We start from the raw sequence: 21,620 nt of genomic DNA on the forward strand, positions 1-21,620 counted from the left end.
TTGCTTCAAAATGAATACCATGCAACTCACTAGAGTAAATGCACAGTCCGCTAACTATATTGATAATATTCCAACAAATTATGTGTTTGAAGGTGTTTATATTCTGCATAGATTTAGGAATCTGACCACTTTGTACTATTCATTTCACAAACAAAAATTAAGAATGAAATTCCACATAAAACGAAAGCCAAATGAAAAGTAATTTCAATGAAAATGATTCAATTACATTTATAAGTATGTTAAGAGAGGTTGAATGGCCTTCCAACAGTTTTATTTCGAGTCATAGTAACTTTAACCATTTAAAAGTTGCTTTTTTGAAATATTAAATGAAATTTCTTCACCTAGAACCACATGCAACAAAACTACTAACAAACTTAAATGGATAACCCAGTGTACAAAAATTTCTAGTGCCAGAAATAGGAAACTCCACAATGAACTGAAGTATACTACAAAACAGATATTTTACTGGGTATGTTTGTCATTAAAAAGCTACATTTAAAAAAGTTGTGAAGGCAGCCAAACAAATGGCAAACAAGAAGTTTATTGTACAACATGAAAGCAGGACAAAAGCAGTGTGGTCTGTTGTCAAATCAGAGTTAACTGTCCGAGTTAGTAGAACTGAAATGTCTAGGATTAAGTAGATTATAGCTTCATTGTAAACTCATCTCAAATATCAGAATGAATTCATTTAAATTCTTCAGAAGTATGGCAAAGTCAGATGTCGGTGTATCAGAGTAAAGTAAATCTCTTTGGAATCCAATCTTATGGATTTTAAGAAAGTCACAATAAAGGACTTGGAAAATGTTGCAATTAAAAAATTAAAACTCTACTGGGTGGGATGGGTCACCAACTAAAGTGACAAACGATGCGGCTTAATGGCACATGTACTAACTTATATTCGAATAGTGTTTTGAACAGGGATGCTTTCCCAATGTTTTAAAGTGTGCTGAAGTGAGACCCCTGTTCAAGAAAAGGTCAAGGGAAGACATGGGAAATTATCAGCCTATTTCTACTCTTCCAGTCCTATCAAAAGTGTAGAGAAAGTAGCTGCAAACAAGATAAAAACTTTAACGTAAAAAAGGATACTATAAGTAACCAGATTTGGATTTCAGCAAGGAAAAAACACTCTGCATGCAGTGAATAACTTTACTAAAAAAAGACGGGCAAATCATTGAATCAGAGAAGTAAAGTTGCAGATATATTCTGTGATCTCTCAAAAGCATTTGATTCCATGAACCATGATTTGCTTACATACAAATTAGACAAACACGGGATTAAGGACAATGCTCTAAATTGACTAACATTATATTTACATAACAGAAAACAAAGAAAGAGTAACTACTATCTCAGATGCAGTAAATTATTGGCCTAAATGGAGTACAGTATCGCAAGGTGTGCCTCAAGGCTTCATTTTGGGACCAATCCTGTTCCTATTCTATGTAAATGACTTACCTAAAAATATAAGTTCCACATCAGTTCTGTTTGCAGACGAAACTTTTGGTTTAATTGAAGATGACTAAGAAGAAAAAAAAATTCAAAGCGCCGTCGTAAGCACACTGGATACCTTAGAAAACCGGTTCAAGTTAAGGGGGTGAAACTGAACATTGCAAAAACCCATATTGGTACATTTTAAAACCAAACATTCTAAATGCCTGGAACTTAAAATGCAACATAACAATCAACCTATGAAAGAAGTTGACAAGGTTAAAATCCTGGGACTAAATGTGGCCAAGAACTTAAGCTGGAATACACATATTGACTTCCTATCAAATAAACAAAGCACTTTTGCATTTGCAATCCAAATACAAGCAAACTCCACTAACTTGAGTACACAAAAAATTTCTTATCATATGGATTGAAAAACGTCATTAGACATGGGATCATTTTCTGGGGAAGCTGAAGCAGTCTATCGCAAATACTGAAACTGCAAAAGAAAATTTCCTGATGCACAGCAAACAATCTTATCACCCATTATTTCAGAAACATCAAATCCTAACTGTTCCCTCCATATACATTTATGAAATTATAATCTTCCTACTCAGCAGACAAAAAGTATTTGAGGAGAATCATTTTAACCAGACATGTAACACAAGAAATAAAAATAATTTTATGCTATCCACACACCAGTTGATATTATGTGCACGGACTCCGCATTATATGAGGATGACAATGTATAACAAGTTAATGAGCAAAAACATATCTAATATGAAGCCGCAAATTTTAAAAATGAGGCTACAGAAAATTCTGTGGGAAAAATGCTACTATTCAAGAGAAGAGTTCATAGAGAAAGAAATGATAGTTCAAGCAAGGGGTAATTGTTAGATTTATTGTATGTATACGTAACAAAATTGTTTTTATTATTATTATTATTATTATTATTATTATTATTATTAAGCTGTTTGTTGGAACAGCTGTTTTTTGATTTGTTGAAATTGTTCCACCATTTCAAGTGTATCCTGTACTTGAATCAAATGATTTAGGTTATGTACGTTATGAGACAAATAAACCACAATTCACAATATTCATAATTTTTCTATGCTTCAAAATCCCTCAACCAACATGAGCTCACTATAGAGATTTTTTCAATACTTTCCAAAGGACTCTAATGTCTCTGGCCAAACAACTCTGCTTGAAAAGTTAGAAACTTTAGCATCAGAGGTGTAGCACACAGCCATTTCTATCCATATCTTTGAAACCACATTCAGAAGTTAACACTTAAGTACAAGTCAAACTTTCATAACAAAATCAGAAAGGACATTTTGTTACCAGATGAGTAATTGCTTAGGACTTCATTCTGGACCCATTAATCTTCAATTTATAAGTTTGCTCTCGAACATGTGAAATTCATTTCCTAATGACACTACTATATTACTATCACGAAAGGTGTGCAATAAAGAGCAGAAAAATATGTAAATGCTTTTGGATTTGTTCAACACAGATTATAAACACTGATAAAACTTGTCTCGAATCTAATCAAAAGTAGCCAAGCAAGATTAAATGAGGAAAATTACAGAAAAAGTCAGTAATGACAAAATTTCCCATCCTCAGGTTCAGTAAAACTTTAAGTGGGATACGCATATACGTCATGTGTCACACAAAACTCACCAGTAAGATACGATCTGATGATACTAAAATACAAAATGTAAACAAACAGTGCACTAGCAACTCTAAGCGCAATTCCATTCACTATGGAATCATTTTCTGACGTTACACTACTTGGATCATGAACTTGTTTAGAATCCAAAAGACGAGCATTGATAATTGTTTTGTGCATTTTTTATTTTATAAAACTCATGTAAACAAGAGGTCACCAAATCTCCATTTTTTCCCCCTGATCACCCTACCAGAAAACTGTAATCCACTGTAGCGTAACATTATACAATAACACATCAGATGCTCCAGAACCAGTACTTGTGAGAAAACAAAACACATTCCTAGTAAATGACAGCTTTAATTCTGTACAATAATTTCTAAATGCGCAATAACTATTTTTCGTCTACTGTAGATTCAAACAACTATGTACAGTGGATTGCAGAGTATCTACAAAGATGTACATGTATGATAGTTTAGTGATGTTTACCTGTTTTCCTGATTTTGTTTACACTAAACATTATGTTATTTTGATAATTCTAATGACACTTTTGTTACAGCCTGTTCTGTATGCTAAAATTGGGCGTACAAACATAACACACAGGCCACAGAAGTAACAGCATTGTTTGGATGGGGAGGGCAGAAGCTCCCTTGCTTTAAAAAAAGCCAACAAATTTATTTCATTTATCAGAAATAGTACCTGGAAGTGACAACTTAAATAAAATTAATATGTAAACAGCTTGTGCTGTTAAAAATGGTGTGCTTTTAAATTAGAAGCACCCTTTTATTGTTTCAATTGGTATCTACAGAGATAATTTTTTGGTTACAACAACAATCCCAAATTCTCATTTCTGACATTCATTTGTACTACCAAATGATAATATTTAATGTATAGATGAAGAGAGAGCTAATATTCCTATTTTTTTCAATTTATGGATAGAACTTTTTAAACCTACAGTCCTACTTCACTGTTTAAGTGTTAAAACAAACAACAGATACTGCTACTCACTGTCTTAGAAGCTGCCTGCCTTGCCTCCAACTAACATTGCTTACTGTAGTGAAAGGGGCCTCTCCATCAACCGGTGCTTCAGGCCCACCTGGTTCATCAAAAATTGGAGGTTTAACATCACCTTGCTGTAATTCTGTACCATATTTTAATTTATGATACTTTGCCCTGCAACAAGAGACTTACTATTAGTACCAAAACCTCAAGCATTTATCCTACACGAAGATAAGAGCGAAAGCACACAACTAACAAATTAAGAATGTACCTTTCTTGTTTGAGAGCATATTCCAACATTTTTATTCTTCGGACCAAATCATTTTTCAAATTTTCTTGACCTTTCCTTTCGCCCTGAAGAAACGCTATCCTGGCCTGTGTAAACAGTGATACAGTCAGTCACCAAACAAGTGCGTCATTTTAGTAGTACATTGTAAACTTGACACTTGGGAATCAACTAAGTTGTTTTGGCTAATAGTAGGCCAAACCAAACGTGTCATGAATAAAACACTAGACACTAAGATGTTATGTCCTGGAGATGGCAGTGCTGTACACAGATTAAAAACTGAAGCTTCATGTTCTAAACCATCTATTAAGTAGACATTTACCTGCAATTCGGCTCTATCCACTTCCCACTGCGATCTCTCCATTTCGAACCTTGCCCACTCATGTTGAATGAAATGCAGTATTCCTGGTATAGAATATTGCGTTATTTGACTCCGTTCTTCATTTTGTTTGTTTCCTACGTTGACTGCACCACCAGACGGTCCCAACTGTCCATTGTGGTTTTGTGACGGAGAACTATCTTCCATTGTAGATCCACCGCACTGGCTGGATATCTTCATGACATGGCCGCCATTAAAGCAACTTCATGAGCTCTAATTAATACTTACAGATGGAATCTAATACTTAAACTAAAATCCACTTCCAAGATGTCATTCTCTCACATTATTTACACACGCTTTTCGTCAGTATTTCCAAATTTTTACGACAATTACGTATTGTGACACTCAACTGACTACTGTCAACCGCATTCATGGAGGAGAATACAGACTGCCTTTCGGCTCCCCTCGGAATTTCTGCTCCACTCGGCTCTTTCCGTCACGGTCACGTCAAAGATTTTCTTCTAGTGTCTGTGACATGGTCGTGACCGTAAGTAATTATATGAATTGAATAATTAGCTCATACTAGCACCGTTCATCTCTGAAAAGTGCTCGTTTGTCTGGATTCCTACAAATTTATTTGTTTATCATATTTTATTTCCGAGGTGATTGACTCTGCTCCTCTCGCGGTCATGTCAAAGATTCTAGCAAAAAGAGTTAGTACTCGTACTGAGCATTGAGTAAACAGCGGAGTAGAAATTAGTGAACGAAGTGTGATTTCATTGTCAACTGGATGTTGTTTGTTGTATATGTGGTAAGAGAATCACGCTCATTAAGAACTTATGCGACAATACAATAACAAAGATCTGAATTTTAAACAAGCGTGGTATAGGTAACAGTTGTGGTCATATTTACGAGGGTAGCTGCCCATAATCGTCACATAAGAACATACACAACCAAATCTTAAAAAGTTGGAAATTATGTGAGATTCATTGTCCATAAAGTTATTGTTCATAGATATATTTGGCTAGTATTTAAATTAGCTACGTATTGTTACAATTGATCATTTCGTTGCTTACCCCCCCCCCCCCCCCCCCCCCCGCAGTGTGAGTGAGTAGTGTATTTTTTGCGAGTCACTACACAAAACACTTTACTCTTCAACTTATAAAGAACTATAGAAATGTACACACACAAGAAAAACACTAGGTTGTACACAATTCTCCCACCACTATTCTTTACAATTTGTTTGCTTGGCTTCCTTTAGCTGTCTGAGTGACGGAAACGAGAAGAGAGAAACACCATCGAAAAAAATCAGTAGAGACCATTTGCATCTTCCTGCTTATGTATTTAAATTGGCGAAGATGTTCTGTGGAAAGTATCCCTCTTTAATGACTTTTGTCTACGTATACTTTTATGTTACATGTATTGGCTGAGAATGAACAACCTAATTTATTTATAAATGTGTTACCTTCTTTAGTTCATGTATTTTTATCGTATATTGTGATTAACAAATGTGCACAGGTAATTCTTTCAAGTACACAATTGTTTCCTAGAAATACAAGGAAGTATCAACACATTTGGATAATGAGAAAGCACCAGTCTTTGGCACTGCTCTGTTGCTGAGACTTTCCTCAGTTTTGTCAAATAGTAATGGAAGTAAAACCTTTCTCTTTGGTATGGATCTGGAGAATTTCGTATCTTACTTATGTGGCAATGTTATAGGTTAGCATATCCAGAAGACTAAGTTCTTTTGGAGGTAAAAGAAATTGTGAAGTAGTTGATGTTCTGAGAGCAATTTTAACTATTTTCGTGATAACATTTGTTAGGTAGGCCTAAGGCACTTCTGCAGTGCGTTATATGTAGTATTTACAACTTAAAGAATAGTGTTATATTGGATTGATTCATGATATTGTTGGAAGTGAAATAACTTATTAGAAGTACAATTGAAAGAAAAACAGCCCTCGGTCACTATTTTTAACAAATTAACCTAGTTTCAACACTGCTAGGAGTGTCTTCTTTAGAATTTAAAAGAAAGAATGGTCTATATTGTATAAGATGATCACAGAATAATGACTAAAAAACATATAATAGGGTGTAAGTACAGAATTGTCATAAAAGACTCTTGGTCCTCTCATGTGTCTTACATGGCCACCCACTGAATGCGTTCTCTCAATGTCCTGTGTGTTCTCAGCTGTACTTCCAGGGGAGCGGAGTGAACCACCCTCCTCTGTTTGTACCAGCCCCTTGTCCATTCGGAACTAGGCTATTGGTGTTTCATTTAATTCAGCTGCACGTCCATCCGCCTTAATGCCATCTCAATAGAATCCGCCATCATGGCATCGTTAGGCCACTGGCACCTTTTACACTAGCCCAGATGAGAGCCTGTATGCAGAAGCTGCCGAACTACTGCTGTCATGTGACTGATTTTCTTCTCAGCAGATAAGAATGCTATTTCTCTGCCATGCCTGACCACCCATCCTATGCCTTCATCTTTGATGACTCATTTGATCACCAGCATGTGGCATGTCCCTCTTCTCTATTACCTCCTGGAGTTTGCTTTCAGCTATTGCTCCGACAGGTATAACTTCACACTATCTGCCACTTTCCCGATAGGTGTGAACCCTTTCCACTTTGGCTTCCTAAGGACACTACTCCAGCCTCACTCTATCATTGTATGTTTCTCAACCTTGCCATAGAACATTGCAATAGTACCTTTGTGTTCACAGATGGCTCTCGGACTGACCATTGTGTGCCTTCGTCATTGGCACCAACATTTTTCAGTATCGGCTTCTGGAACACTGCTCAGTATTTACAGCAGAGCAGTGTTTACAGCTCTTCACCCTGTGTCAGACCATGCATTACATCCAGCGACAAGGCTTTTCAGTTGTGTCATTTACTCTGACTTTCTCGGTCCCCAGGACACCAGGTGTAACGTGGGCTGCCAAGACCGCCAACCACATCCTAAAGGCTTTCTACAGAACACACGGGTTCCAAGTCAAGCGACATGACACTATCATGCGGTATGTCGCTCATGGGCTTGTGCAGAGGGGCTTCAACGTCTCTGTGGAGCCCCACCTTCAAACGCCAGAGGAACTACGCAAGTCTGAAGCAGTGGTGGTAAAAGATGGCATCGCCCGTGTGATAGACGCCCAGATAGTCAGCAACCATCTCTGGCTCGACTGGTGTCACACACAGAAGATGACCTACTATGACACGCCGTCCACCCGGCGTACAGTCTCCAACCTGCAACAAGACATCCAGGAGGTGACAGTGTCCACTGCGACGTTGAACTGGAGAGGGGCGTGGTCTCTTGCGTTGGCGAGGGACCTCATTAACCTGGTGTTCTGAACCCGAGAGCTGGTGGTTCTAAGTGCCCGAGTTCTGCAGAGCTGGTGCATCAGCTACCAGATTTTCGAGTACATGACGACGAATAGGCTGATTCCACGTGTCGGCATCGGATAGTGCACTGGTTATCTCTTTATTCCCTGACTCCTGGGGACTATCACAGGAGGAATAATGCCTTTGTTCCTCTGTGTATCATACATCATCCAGCCCTTAGTGCAATGGGTCCAGGAAAAATTTCCCTTGATCACTCTTGATGGAGCCACTGTGATGTTTACATGGGTCCCTGTTCACCTCGGTCTAACAGGAAATGAGGCTGCTGATGCTGTTGCCAAAGCTGCAATCATCATACTTCTGACCACTAGGTCTTCCATTTCCTCCAATGACATCTGTGTTGCTGCCTGTCAGCAGGTGGTGTCACTTTGGCATCATCACTAGTCTTTCCTTCATGGAAACAAGCTCCGGGCAATTAGACCTCTTCTAGTGTCTTTGGACAGTCTCCTCTCGGCCCTCTCGCTGTGAGATCATTTTAACTAGCTTGCATATGCTGCGCTGTCTTTTGAGCCATTACCATTTGTTAAGTAGTGAACTTTCAGCACTTTGTGCTCCTTACCTTTGACGATTCGTCATTTCCTGGTTGAATACGCTTTTTTAACCACTTACGTTTTATTTATGTTTGCTGTCTGAGTTATCAGCCGGTTTGGCGAATGTCGTGGGCTGTCAACCACATTTTACTTTTTATTCGTTGTAGCAATATGGCGAAGGACATTTAATCTTTAGTTCAGACCTCTGTTGTCTCTATAGCATATTTTGTGGACCGTTCTTCAAGTCCCCGTTTTTAGCTGTCTTTCCTTCCACTGATTGTGATTAGCATACTTTTTTTCCCCCCCTTCGTGTTCTAATGTTCTGACATGGACACTTACGACCCTAGTTGTTTTTTGCCTCCTAAAACAAAACAATGCAGAAGTGTGCTGTCCAGAGACAAAAGAAATATTGCTGAAGTGAGATAAAAAGACAAAACCTGTTTATTAATGGAAGACCAGGTGTAATATAGTGGAAAGTCAAGCCAGATAGGCCAGAGGTCTATAAATTTTGTCTTGTGACCACAGCCATACCATTCAGAACACCCTTTTTTTATACCAAAACCCAATTTTATTAATTTTTCTGACTTACATAATACATGCCAGCTGTAAGTGTGTGTTGTGTACATATTGCACACAAAAAAATTATTACAAGAAACATACAACAATGTACACTGTAAAGTATGATGTATGATTACGCCTAAGGGAGAAGATGAAACATATAGATTTGTATTTTGACAATCTCCTGACAAATAGTAAGTGAAGTGAGTATTATATTCAGATGTTCTAAATTTTTTATGTTGTAGTTTCTAGCATGTTCCACATCCACGAGAATCACCTCATTTTTTTCTGTGAAACAAAAACTGGATCTAGTCTAATCTGATCGTTTCCTTAAGCTCATTAATGTACTGCAGTGCTGCCTCAGCCTTGAACCCTCCTGAATGTGACATGAGATTTCTCCTTCACAACATTGTTGTCATTTATTTCATCAGCTTCGTCATTTGCCATCTATTCTGTGCCATCCTCTACATCAACATCCTCACAGTCCAGTACACCTGTGAACAACAAAACAATATCATATTTTCCATCCTTGACATCAATTGTAGACATGGATTCAATTATGAAATGTCCTCCTTTATGGTCTAAAAGAATGATGTATTCGCAATCTGTTGCCACACATCAACAGACCACCGTATCACTTCAAGCAAGTCAGCCCTTTTCAGAATCATTAGAAGGTCTTTGTTATCATCATTAGCTGATATTAACAAGCTGGGAAGGTGGCAGCCATACAAGTGATATATTCATGATATTTTCCCATGCATCAGCTGACCACCTTATGACTTCAAGCAAGTCAGTCCTCTTCAGAATCATTACATAGTCTTCATTATGGTCAACGGCTGATATCGACAAGCTGAGAAGATGGCACCAATACTTCGTCTTTGCCATTTAAAAGTATGCCATGGTCCATTGGCTGACAAGTACCAGTCACTTTTTGTGGCAAAAATAATGCTTTGATATCCTTATATGTGAGTTCATCACTGGCAGGATGTGGAGGCGCATTATCAAAAAGCACCAGAGCTCTCCCAGTAAATTGTTGTCTTCTGCTGCTGGTACAAATTCATTTTGGAACCAGATTTTAAAGTTTTCTAAATGTGTTCATTCATTCTTTTGATGAGTGTAATGTAAGGGCAGTTATTCCTGTTTTTTTGAAAGCCCCAATTTTCTAGATTTCCATGTTAATGTAAGCTGAAGCTTGCTTGTGTTTGCTAGTTATAACAACTCATTCCTTGTTTTTCTTGTATCTGGGTGCTGCAGCTTCGTTTCTTTAAGCAAGAATTTTTATATGGAACATCTTGTACTTTAAACCATGCTCATCACAATTATACAACTGTTTGCCCAAAATTCCCCCCTCATCAACTAACTTTGAAAGATAGTCTTTAAACAATGGCTTATCCTCTTTGTCAGTGGATAAACACTCTCCAATAATGGTAATGTGGCAAATACTGACAGAACCATTTTTCCACTGATCCAACCATCATCGTCCATCACTGACAGTAAATTCTGAATCTTCTCCTTCCATTTGCTGCTGAAACTGCAGTGTTTTTTCCCTGTGTTATTGACCCAGCAACTTGAACCTTTTCCTCTTAAATATTTATGCTTCCTCAATGTCTTTAAGCTTACCTTCCAACATTACTTATTTACTTTTATTCCACTTCCACTAGCTTAGGAAGCACACCACTTTTCAATTTATGTGATCCTCTCTCTCTCTCTCTCTCTCTCTCTCTCTCTCTCTCTCTCTCTCTCTCTCTCTCTCTCTCTCTGTGTCTCCAGAAGTACTTTTTCCCACACCTAACTCCAAAGCAGTAATTTAGTTGTTATCCCAGAATCTAGTCATATTATAGCACATAGTTTCTGATCCGTAGTCACTACAAGTTTTTCATTTATCACCCATTTTGGTCTCATTATTTAAAACACAGAGGACTGCACAAAACAAAGAGTTTAACAAAACACACACACTCACACACTGTGCCCACCTGATGTGCAACTGAAGAGACAAAGAAAACAAAGCAGGGTTGCCAACAGAGCTGCTCTCTACATTTGTTCATTGTTTCCTGTGAGTGCTGGAAGAGGGCTGTTAAGTATTGTTCCGAAACAAATACTAACAAAAAGGTAGAGGGGCTAGCCAGTACTTACCTCAGCTCAGTACAACCAATAGATACACAAAACAGAACAGAAAATTTACGTATCCTAGCTTTGGGAACTTTGTTCCTTCATCAGGGAGGAGAGAGGGGAAAAAAGAGGAAGGAGGGAAAGTGGATTCAGTTACTCACAACTCAGGTTATAAAGCAACAGGGGAAAGGTAAACAGGGAGGGTAGCAAAGATGGCGTCATGGATGTCAGAGGGAAGCCAAAGATATTCTACTGTAAGGACTGAGCCAGCTTCAAACCAAAGAGGATGCTTACACAAGTAAAGAGCTATGTAGCATAAAGATAAACACTACTACGTAGGATGAAAAGATGTGTGAATGGCTGAAGAGGAGAAGACTCAAGAGTGAGGTTGGTTAACGTAATTTCAGTTCGGGGGGTTGGTTTGATGTAAGGATGAGTTGGAGTGCAAGTTCCCATCTCCGCAGTTCCGAGGGACTGGTGTTTTGGTGGGAGAAGCCAAATGGCACATACGGTGTAGCGGGTTCCTAGGTCCCTATAATTATGCTGGAGGGCATGCTCTGCTGCTGGGTATTGGACATCTCCTAGGCAGACAGTTTGTCTGTGCCCGTTCATGTGCTCAACCAGTTTAGTTGTCGTCATACCAATGTAAAAGGCTGTGCAGTGCAGGCATGTCAGCTGATAAATGCCATGTGTTGTTTCACATGTGGCCCTGCCTTGAATTGTGTATGTTTTACCAGTAGCGGGGCTGGAGTAGGTGGTTGTGGGGGGATTCATGGGGCAGGTTTTGCAGCGGAGTTGGTTACAGTGGTAGGAACCACTGGGTAGAGAAGGTGGTCAGGGAATATTGTAGAGTTTGACAAGGATGTTATGGACGGTAGGGGGTGACGAAAGGCAACTCTGGGTGGTAGCTGCCATCCATTCCACATTAAACACTCCCTTCAATACAGCCTATGTATTTGTGGCAATCGTATCTGCTCCAATGACAAATCCCTCAACAATAACACCAATAACCTGACCAGTGCTTTCCTCTCCCACAACTATCCTGCAGACCTTGTCCACAAACATATCTCTCGAGCAATACATTTCTCCCCGTCCAACAACAATGTTCCTACCTCCTGACCACACAGAAGCATCCCCCTTGTCACCCAATATTATTCTGGCCTAGAATACATCAACAAATTACTCCGCCAGGGATATGACCTTCTCAAGTCAAGCCTTGAAATGAGATGATCCCTTGACAATATTCTCCCCACACCACCCAGAGTTGGCTTTCGTCGCTCTCCCCCCCCCCCCCCCCCCCCCTCCGCACCCAACCTCCGTAACATCCTTGTCAAACCCTACAATATTCCCAGACCACCTTCTCTACCCAGTGGTTCCTACCCCTGTAACCAACTCCGCTGCAAAACCTGCCCCATGAATCCCCCCACAACCACCTACTCCAGCCCCGCTACTGGTAAAACATACACGATTCAAGGCAGGGCCACATGTGAAACAACACATGTCATTTATCAGCTGACATGCCTGCACTGAGCAGCCTTTTACATTGGTATGACAACAACTAAACTGGCTGAGCGCATGAACGGGCACAGACGAACTGACTGCCTAGGAGATGTCGAATACCCAGGAGCAGAGCATGCCCTCCAGCATAATTCTAGCGAGCTAGGAACATGCCATGTTGCTTCAGAGTTTTCAATTCCAGTGAAAGTGTATTTTTTCAGCCTACAGGGAGAAAAGTGATCACATGTAAGGGGAAAAGGTATGTACAGTGTTGGTATTAATGAGAGAGAAAACCTGCCATGTAAGGCAAATAAAGTGTTATATGTTGCTGGAAATGATGAGAGAGAAAATCTGACTGCACTTATAACAGAAAATTCCATTTGTATGCTTGCACCTCCTGAGATTGTTTTTTCCATATGAAGTAACTCGTGGCATACATTTTCATATAGCATAACATGCTGAACATTAGCTTACGAAACAAGATGATGAGCTAGAGCCGCATCAAATCCATGTGAGGCAAATGTTGTGCTGATCACCAAATTTCACCTCAGAGAGTACAGTATACAAACAGCTGAAATATGACTGTACACAAAGCAAAGTTTATGCGATTCGTGTGCTGATGGCGCACACCACTTTTCTCCCTTAGTTTACCTTGATGAATGTAAGGGCATTCCGCTGCAAAGGTAGATAATGAAATAAATTGTGCCAAATTCTGGAAAAACAGACCCCGTAGTAGACAGGATAGTTGTCGCAGAAAACCTTGGTGTAATAACTAACAGCAGACCCAGAATGCTGGGGAATGGATGGTCTGAAAGTGGTTGATGTGTAGCATCATGGTCTGTGAATATATTACAAATGTGTTCCTGCCTTGGGTAATTGAATAAGAAATCCAATGGCACACCATGATTTTCATTGATGTTAATGTATCTCACATGACTACATTCGTCTGAGGTCTGTTCTGAGAATGGAGTAGTCCTTATTGCATTGTTTGCTAACACAACATAAATTGTACTGCCAGTGGATGTTAGTATGATGAAACAAGACTCCATCATCGGCAAGTTATCGGCTCCTTTTCTCTTGTCCACAAGAGCAGTGCTGAAATACCAGTTGCCTAAACGTGTGGATGTATTTGAAAAGGCTTGAAATAATGGCATGGTTGTTAAAATTCTCACCCTAGCTTTATTTAGCATATGTCTGGTTTCCATTATATTTTATGTTTATTTTTTCTGTTCATGCTTCCTAATTAAAACATCCATAACATTTTATTACATTAATAAACTTAGTGGTCTAATATTCTGTTTTATACAATTTTCGATGTTCAGATCACCATATAATGGTTTAGAATCCTTTAAATCTCTGTTGAGAGAACTGCCAATGAGTAGGACATGTGAGTGTCAGAGTTTCAGTGACTGGTACACATGAAATTTTTTCATTCAAAGACTGGTGCTACTGAACTGTGTTAGGAAAACAAAACGTTTAATAGTGCAAACAGTTTTAGGCAAAGAGTTACTCTGGGTGTGCCATAAAACTGTAGTGGAACTCTAGGTTATAAAACATATTTATAAGCAGTCCGTTGAGAAACCTATAAGAAATATATACAGTCAAACATACAGTCAAACACTGGAGTACAGCGGTTAATAGTCATACCAATATAAAACGATGTGCAGTGGTTGCAGCAGAGCTGGTAAATGACATGGCTGCTTTCACAGGTGGCCTGGCCCCCTGATCGGGAGGATAAACTTTTGACATGACAGGAATAGAAAATGCTTGGTGGGGGGATTGGACAAGTCGTGCATTGGGATATGATCCTTGTTGCACGGGATTGGGAGTGGCATAGGGATGGACTAGGATTTTATGGAGGTTGGGTGGGTGACAGAACGTCACTTTGGGAGTGGTAGGAGGGATGTCCCCCTTTCAGGGCATGATGATAGGTAATCAAAGCCCTGGCGTAGGCCGTTCAGTTGTTAGAGACCAGGGCGGAACTGGGTGATGAAGGGGGATCTCCTTTGTGTCTCGTTCTTGGAGGCAGTACCTGAGCTGTGAATGCCTTGTGGAGGCCTAGGAGTGGCTGCCCATCTATTCAGGGCATCAGACCAGTCGTACCAGGGTGGATGTTTGGCAGAAGAAATGTGTAAATTCTCTGGCCACTCTGCTGCGGCCGCATCGCTTCCTTAATGTAGTTCTGTCTCAGTTCCTGTTTCTGCCTTTCCAGCCTTACCCACCTTGGATATGGCCTGGGAGGAGGGCCAGATGTGCCGGCTTGGGGCGAGACCCTTTTCACAGCTCCTAGTCTGTACCAGGACTGACAGGGAGACTTTTGCCACCATCAAACCTCTTTTCTTTGTGGAACACGCTGAGGACAAGTTAGATGAAGTTGAGTCATTGAGCAAGATGAGCTCTGGCTCTCTCCCTATAAAGACAATTTCTGCCAGTCATCCAAGGAGGCAACCCTATGGCTATTGCTCCTAACAGGTCACTCAGTATGACACAGGATGTAATTTTCCATAGAGACCTTCTCCTTGAGTTCAATGAACTTGTAACTAGTCTGGAACAGTATGGCGTTCATTTCGTCCAGCGTGTCCAGAAAAGCACTAAGGACCATCGTTTAGACACTGGCGCTATCATTGTGGCATTTGAGGGGGATACTCTGCCTGAGGTCAGGATAATGGTGTACAGATGCTATGTGAAACTGTACATTCCACCTCCCATGCTTCCATTGCCTCAAGTTTGGCCACATGTCCTCGTGATGTGATTCCACTCCCATCTGTGGTGACTGCAGGTGCCCTCTTCATGTGGGGAGCCCTTGCACACCACTGCCTAACTGTGTAAACTAATCTGGTCTCCATTGTCCCCACACACCGGAGTGTCCTGTGTACATGAAGGAAAAAAGAATTCAGGAAATAAAGACCCTTGACTGTCTCAGCTACTTTGAAGCCCACAAGAAGTTTGACAGACTTCACTTCCTCAGTTACACCTTCCACTCCTCACCCTTACCAACATACTGCCCCCTTCCATTTCCTCACCCTCAGTGGCTCCCATCCCATCCCTTCCCTTCCAGGAACTGCTTCTCCTCATCTTCCTCCTCCTCAGCCAGGGAAAATGTCCTCTTCACTGGCTCCTGCTAGGGATGGGGCTCCGTCTCAGAACACCCCTCCCCGGCATTCTCAGGACAGGAAGCTTGCACCCTCATGCCAAAGGAAAGATCAGCACTCCGAGGACCCAAAAGTCACTCACTCACTGCCATGTATTCCCTTACTGATAACACCTTCTCCCTCCCTCTGAGGGAGAAGAAGAAGCAGTGCAAGTCAAAGGATGAGGCTTCCCTGGCTACTCGGAGGGCTTCGACCCTGCGCCTCATCCCAAATCAGGCCCATCCTCATTGGCAAAGGCCGTCGGCCAAGTGACTTGACCTCTCCTTGGCTTCTTTATGTTTCACCTGGACTCTCACCATATGATAATCCAGTGGAATTGCAACGTATATTGTCTCCACCTCCCGGAAATACAATGCCTTTGTTTCCTCATACTCTTCATTCTGTCCTGCTCTTCAAGAAACTCACTTTTGTGATGACTAATCTCTAAAGTTTAGTGTTATTGAGTGTTCTGTCGGAACCGTGCCAGCCCTGGGATAGCTTCTGGAGGGGTCTGCACCTTGGTTTCGCACTGACGTCATTAGTGACTGGATCCCCCTTCATACCAACCTGGAAGCGATAGCAGTTAGTGTGCAGACGACTTCGGCTATCACCATTTGCAGTGTCTACTTCCCTCCAGGTAGGCCACTTCCTTATGTTGACCTGCCTGCCTTAATACAGCAACTCCCACCTCCTTATCTCCTCCTTGGGGACTTCAGTGCACACTACCCCTGTTTGAGAGTGCCGCTTCATTGGGTAGGGGTCTTCTACTTGACCAACTTGCTACAGACTTTGATTTGTCTCTCCTCCCCTACCCACTTAAGCGACGCTCATAGAACCTTTACTGCTCTCAGTCTCACAATCTCCTCTCCTGCTCTCATGGCTTGCCTACATTGGTCACTCTGTGATGATCTTTGTGACACTGACCACTTTCCAGTGATTCTGTCATTGCCCTGCTGACACCAGACAGACAGGCACCCATGTTGGGTATTCGACAGGGCCAATTTGTACTCTATATACGTCTGTTGTGCATGTTGATACCTCTCTCTCTAACTGCATTGATGCAGTTGTGCAGGGTGTTTCTGCCACTATTCTTCATGCTGCTGGCACTGCTGTCCCCATATCCACAGGCCCCCTTGTCATCGACTAGTACCATGGAGGACCAAGGACATAGCAGTCACTGTGCAGGACTGCCGATGGGAGCTGCAACAATTTAAACAATACCCTTCACAGACCAGCCTCCTCACTTTAAGCATCTCCATGCTGAGGCTCATTGCCTTATTAGGTGGACTAAAAAGGCATGCTGGGAGTTCTGTGTTTCCTCCCTGGCGACGTATGGCTCTTCGTCACGTTTCGTCCAACTCTGTAGCCTTCTGGGGCACCAGTGACAGTCAACTGTCCTGGGGCTTATCCTCCAAGGTGCTCTGTCTACTGATCCATTGGTTCTTGCAGAACACCTCATGACACACTTTACGACAGCATCGACGTCCTCTTCCTATCCTGCCATCTTTCTCCAGCAGAAACACAGAGTTGAACAGCCCCCCCCCCCTTCTGTTTTCAACCATAACCAAGCAGAACCCTATAATAAACCCTTCACTGAAGGGGAGTTCTTGCAGGCTCTTACCTCTTCAAATGACACGGCCCCAGGCCCAGATTCCACCCACAACCAAATGACCCAAGACTTGGACATTACACAGAGACAATATCTACTCAGGATCTTCAACCACATTTGGCTCACGGGTGCCTTTCGCTCACAGTGGCGAAACAGTATACAATAAAACTTTGTTTATACATTTGTCAGTGGACTACAGAAAAAAAGTATAAGTGTGAAAATGTATATATGAAATATGGCACCATACTATCAAATTAATTGGTAAACGCAAATGAAAAATTCAGTAAATAAAAAGTTACATTCTGCAAAAAATTATATAGGCTTACTAGGTACCATACCTAACAAAGATATAAAGAAAAATGTAAACGTCTACACAGAAGAAAACGTCTTTTCATAAAAATATCTGTAATTTTTGCTTGTTTCTCTTTGGCAGCAATAGCGTACACTGTACTCTCAAAACAGCATAATTCTGTCATTATTTTGTCAGAAACAGCGTAGCGCGTCACAAATTGTTTAATTATTTCTGACACATTTATTGCATTGTTAAATGTCATGGAGGAATACTGAGGTTCTTCTGTATCATCCTCACCGTCAGTTTCTTCCTCATCCAGGTCCCGTGATGCAAATTGAGCTATCTCAGCGATAGTCATGGGTTCTTTAGTGACGAGGTTTTCGTCAATGTTCACATAATCCTCAAATGATGCCTCTTCTTCAAGTCGATTCCATTCTACAGCATTAGGTGAAATATTGTGAATATGATCATTTCCACCACAATCATGGACTTCATTTCCAAATCCGGCTTTTCAAAAACAGTTCCGAATGGTATTGTCTGAAACTCTGTGCCATGAAGCTGCAATGTAGTGCATTCCCTATCAGAAGAAACAAATTCATTAATAATTTCTCGAAGTGTTTTTTGGTTCCAGTAGCACAAAATGAAATAAATGGAAGTAAAAATCTTACCTGTAAGTTATTTTGTTGTTGTTGTTGTTGTTTTTTCCTTCTTCTTCTTCTTCTTTCCAATGTTAACACAACTGATGACATGCAGCACAAGCATTTTGCGATAATGCATCATGAAATTATGTATTACTCCAAGGTCAAGTGGCTGGAGCTCACTCGTGTAATTCTCTGGAAAGAATTCCACAGTCACGTTTCTCAAATAAAGTAAGGGGAGGATGTGCTGCACACAAGTGTACGGTCAATAAAATCTTCTGGCCAGCTGCACCCATTTTCACATCGACAGTTTGAAGCCAGCTTTCAAAAACTTTTGTCATAATCCATGATTTCTTGTTACTAGTATATTTTGTGGGAAACGTTACAGTGTTCTTAAAACAATGGGGCTTTTCAAATTTCCCGGTTGTAAGTGGGGAGAGCTTCTCACTCCCATCACTGTTAGCACATAACAGCAATGTTACACATTGTTTACTTTGCTTACCTCCATGGCAGTTCTCACCTTTGAATGCCATTGTACAGTCAGGCATTACATTGTAAAACAAACCCGTCTCATCTGCATTGAAAATGTTTTAGGAGCCTATTGAGATGTCAGTTCTTTCAAACAGATTGCCATCCAACCTTGCATTGTTTTGGGATACACTTTTGCTTTTGTCAGATACATTCTGACAGCTGATGCCATGTCTTACCTTAAATTTGTGCAGCCAATCTGATGAAGCACTGAAATTTTCCACACCGAGTCAACAATTTCCTTTGCCTTTGCTACTACAGAATTTGAAGTTCCAAATTCCTTGGCAATATCCTCTCACTTTCAATTACTGTTTTCCTTCACATCTCTAAAAATTTGTATCTTTTTCAACGATAGTAATGCTTTTCTGTTTTTTCTACTCATGTTACCAGTTCTCAAAATAATTAGAAATACAATAATACGGTAGTATAGCCTATACAGTATGTGGTGTGATGGGTTTCGGGATTCCCGAGTGACATGCAACAATTCGTCCAGTTGTGCCCTAGTTCGGCAGAAGTCGTGTAATTTCGGGAAAACAAATGAGAGCTACAAGTACTACCAACCTTCCCTATGGCTATCACCACTGCCGCAAGAGTTAACTTCGTATGTTATACTGTACTTTCCAGTACTGTTCAGTCTATGTATAACATCTGGTTTTTGTGACAACGTTATTATTGCAGTTTATATTATTGTTGCGTATCTGTAAGACAGTCTCAAGCCTGTCACATTAAAAAGTAAGTGTTAGCTGGATTTGAATGCTTGCAACAAAGTGATTTTCTAGTTCGCAACCACGGTGCTGTGTTAATAGATGGAGCTTAGGCCAGTATTATACTATCAAATTTTCTTTGACAGCGATCTTTGACGTGATGCAAAAGGGAGTATTACACTGTCATAAAATATTTCATCAAGGTTCCTTCATAATGGCCGACAATGACTTTAATACTAGTCTCTGCAGTTCAATTTTACTTACGTCTTCGGTGGTGTAGTGTGCTGATGTTGTCAACACCATCTTCATATAACGCAAATGTTTTGTTAGGAAATGTTTGTTTTTCAAGTATGACTAATATAGTGAGTTGACAAGAGTACATACAAGAATTTGTCAATAATAGAGCAAAAATAGCTTTAATTATTTACTTTGTGGTGAAATGAATTCCCAGCAATGAATGGTAATTGACAACATCAACACACTACGCCACCGATGCCATAAGTAAAATTATACCTGGTTTGCAGTTGCTTGCACTGCAATTGCATTGTCATTGCATTTGCAAGAGAAGCAGAAGAAAAGGAAACATACTTGGGTGAGGCCGTGGACTTCACTGTGAGACGCGAAAGATATACAACAAAATTTGCTACAGGAGCTGCAAATCCCTTTGGAAATGGAGGAGAACATTTCAATATGTGCTCAAGAAAGTGACTCCTCATATTAAGAAGCTGAACACTCTCCTCAGAAATGCTACATCTGCAAAAGACAGACTTACTGTAATACTGTGACTTCTAGCTACTCTAGTTTACAGTACCGGTATAGCACTTTAATGCTGCAGTGCACATTGACAAAAATAGTACCAGAAATGTTTGAAGCTATTTATAATGCACTGAAGGAGGAATACGTGAAGGCAAATAAATTTAATATATACTGCAGTCATGAAAAATCTTTATTTCCACAGAAGTTGTAGATTTTCTCCTTTATATTCTTGGGGGTATACCCTGGCCATACTTCACGGCTAATAACATCTGCAATTTTTTTTAAAGCTCTCACTTTTTATTTTGTTTTTGTATTCAGGATGCTATAAGCTACACAGTGGTTCATCTTCCGTGAATATTCATATCAATTTCGTTTTATATGCAATGTACCACGTAAATTTGGCAGTAATATTGATAAACATCGTGTGTCAGACAGCTCCAGCGATGCTAGCGCTCCAAACGATTGATTTCTCCTAGCAGTAAACGTAAGACTAACTTTTCCTTTGATCAAATCTTAGGGTGTGGTGCTAAATTGAAAATTTGACCAATGCCTAACTTTGACAAATTTCCTTATTACAACATTAAATTTTATTATGGTGTAACATCAGCCTTACCAGTCCACTTCCTGGGAAACCATTCTGAAGTGCTGCCTCATAACTTCTGCACACTGTGGATATTTTGCCGGGACATGAGAAAAAAAGTTTAAGTGAAAAACGTATAAATGAAGTTTTACTGTAGAACCCAATGTCCCTCGACAGCTACTGCCCGTAGCGTAGCCTGACAAACATACTTTGTAAACTGCTTGAGAGGACGGTTAGTTTCTGATTATGTTGGGTATTCCAATCTCGGAGCCTTTTATCCTGTATCAGTGTGACTTCCAGGAAGGACAATCTCCAACTGACCATTTGCTCGATTCAAAACTACCCATTTGCTCAGATTCGAAACTGCAATCTGACTGGCTTTTACTGTCAGCACCTTGTTACGATCTTCTTTGACCTACATAAGGCATACAATATGGCTTGGCACCATCACATTTTAGGTACCCTCCATGACTGGGGCTTTTGTGATCCCCTTCTGATTTTTATTCATGATTTTTTACCCCACCGGCTCTTCCGGGTTCCAGTGGGCACTTCGCTCAGCACCCCTCAGATTCAGGAGAATGGTATCCCACAGGGATCTGT

At 40.4% G+C, this 21,620-nt stretch overlaps 1 protein-coding gene across 4 annotated transcripts in view; it reads right to left on the reverse strand.

Moving 5' to 3' along the window:
- LOC126279136 (striatin-3) overlaps positions 1–5,409 on the reverse strand; it is an 89,217-nt gene extending 83,808 nt beyond the window's left edge. For 3 of the 4 annotated variants that reach the window (XM_049979641.1, XM_049979639.1, XM_049979638.1), the window contains exons 1-3: positions 4,699–5,179; positions 4,362–4,465; positions 4,100–4,264 (exon numbers count right to left, since the gene is read on the reverse strand). In XM_049979641.1, the coding sequence (XP_049835598.1) occupies positions 4,100–4,264; positions 4,362–4,465; positions 4,699–4,935 (506 nt within the window). In that variant the 5' untranslated portion in view covers positions 4,936–5,179. Of the gene's footprint in view, positions 1–4,099; positions 4,265–4,361; positions 4,466–4,698 lie in introns of all 4 variants that reach the window. The other variant, XM_049979640.1, reaches the window with a different exon arrangement.
- Positions 5,410–21,620: the final 16,211 nt, after the last annotated feature.

Source organism: Schistocerca gregaria, chromosome 6 (genome assembly GCF_023897955.1).
Source record: "Schistocerca gregaria isolate iqSchGreg1 chromosome 6, iqSchGreg1.2, whole genome shotgun sequence".
NCBI lineage: Eukaryota > Metazoa > Arthropoda > Insecta > Orthoptera > Acrididae > Schistocerca > Schistocerca gregaria.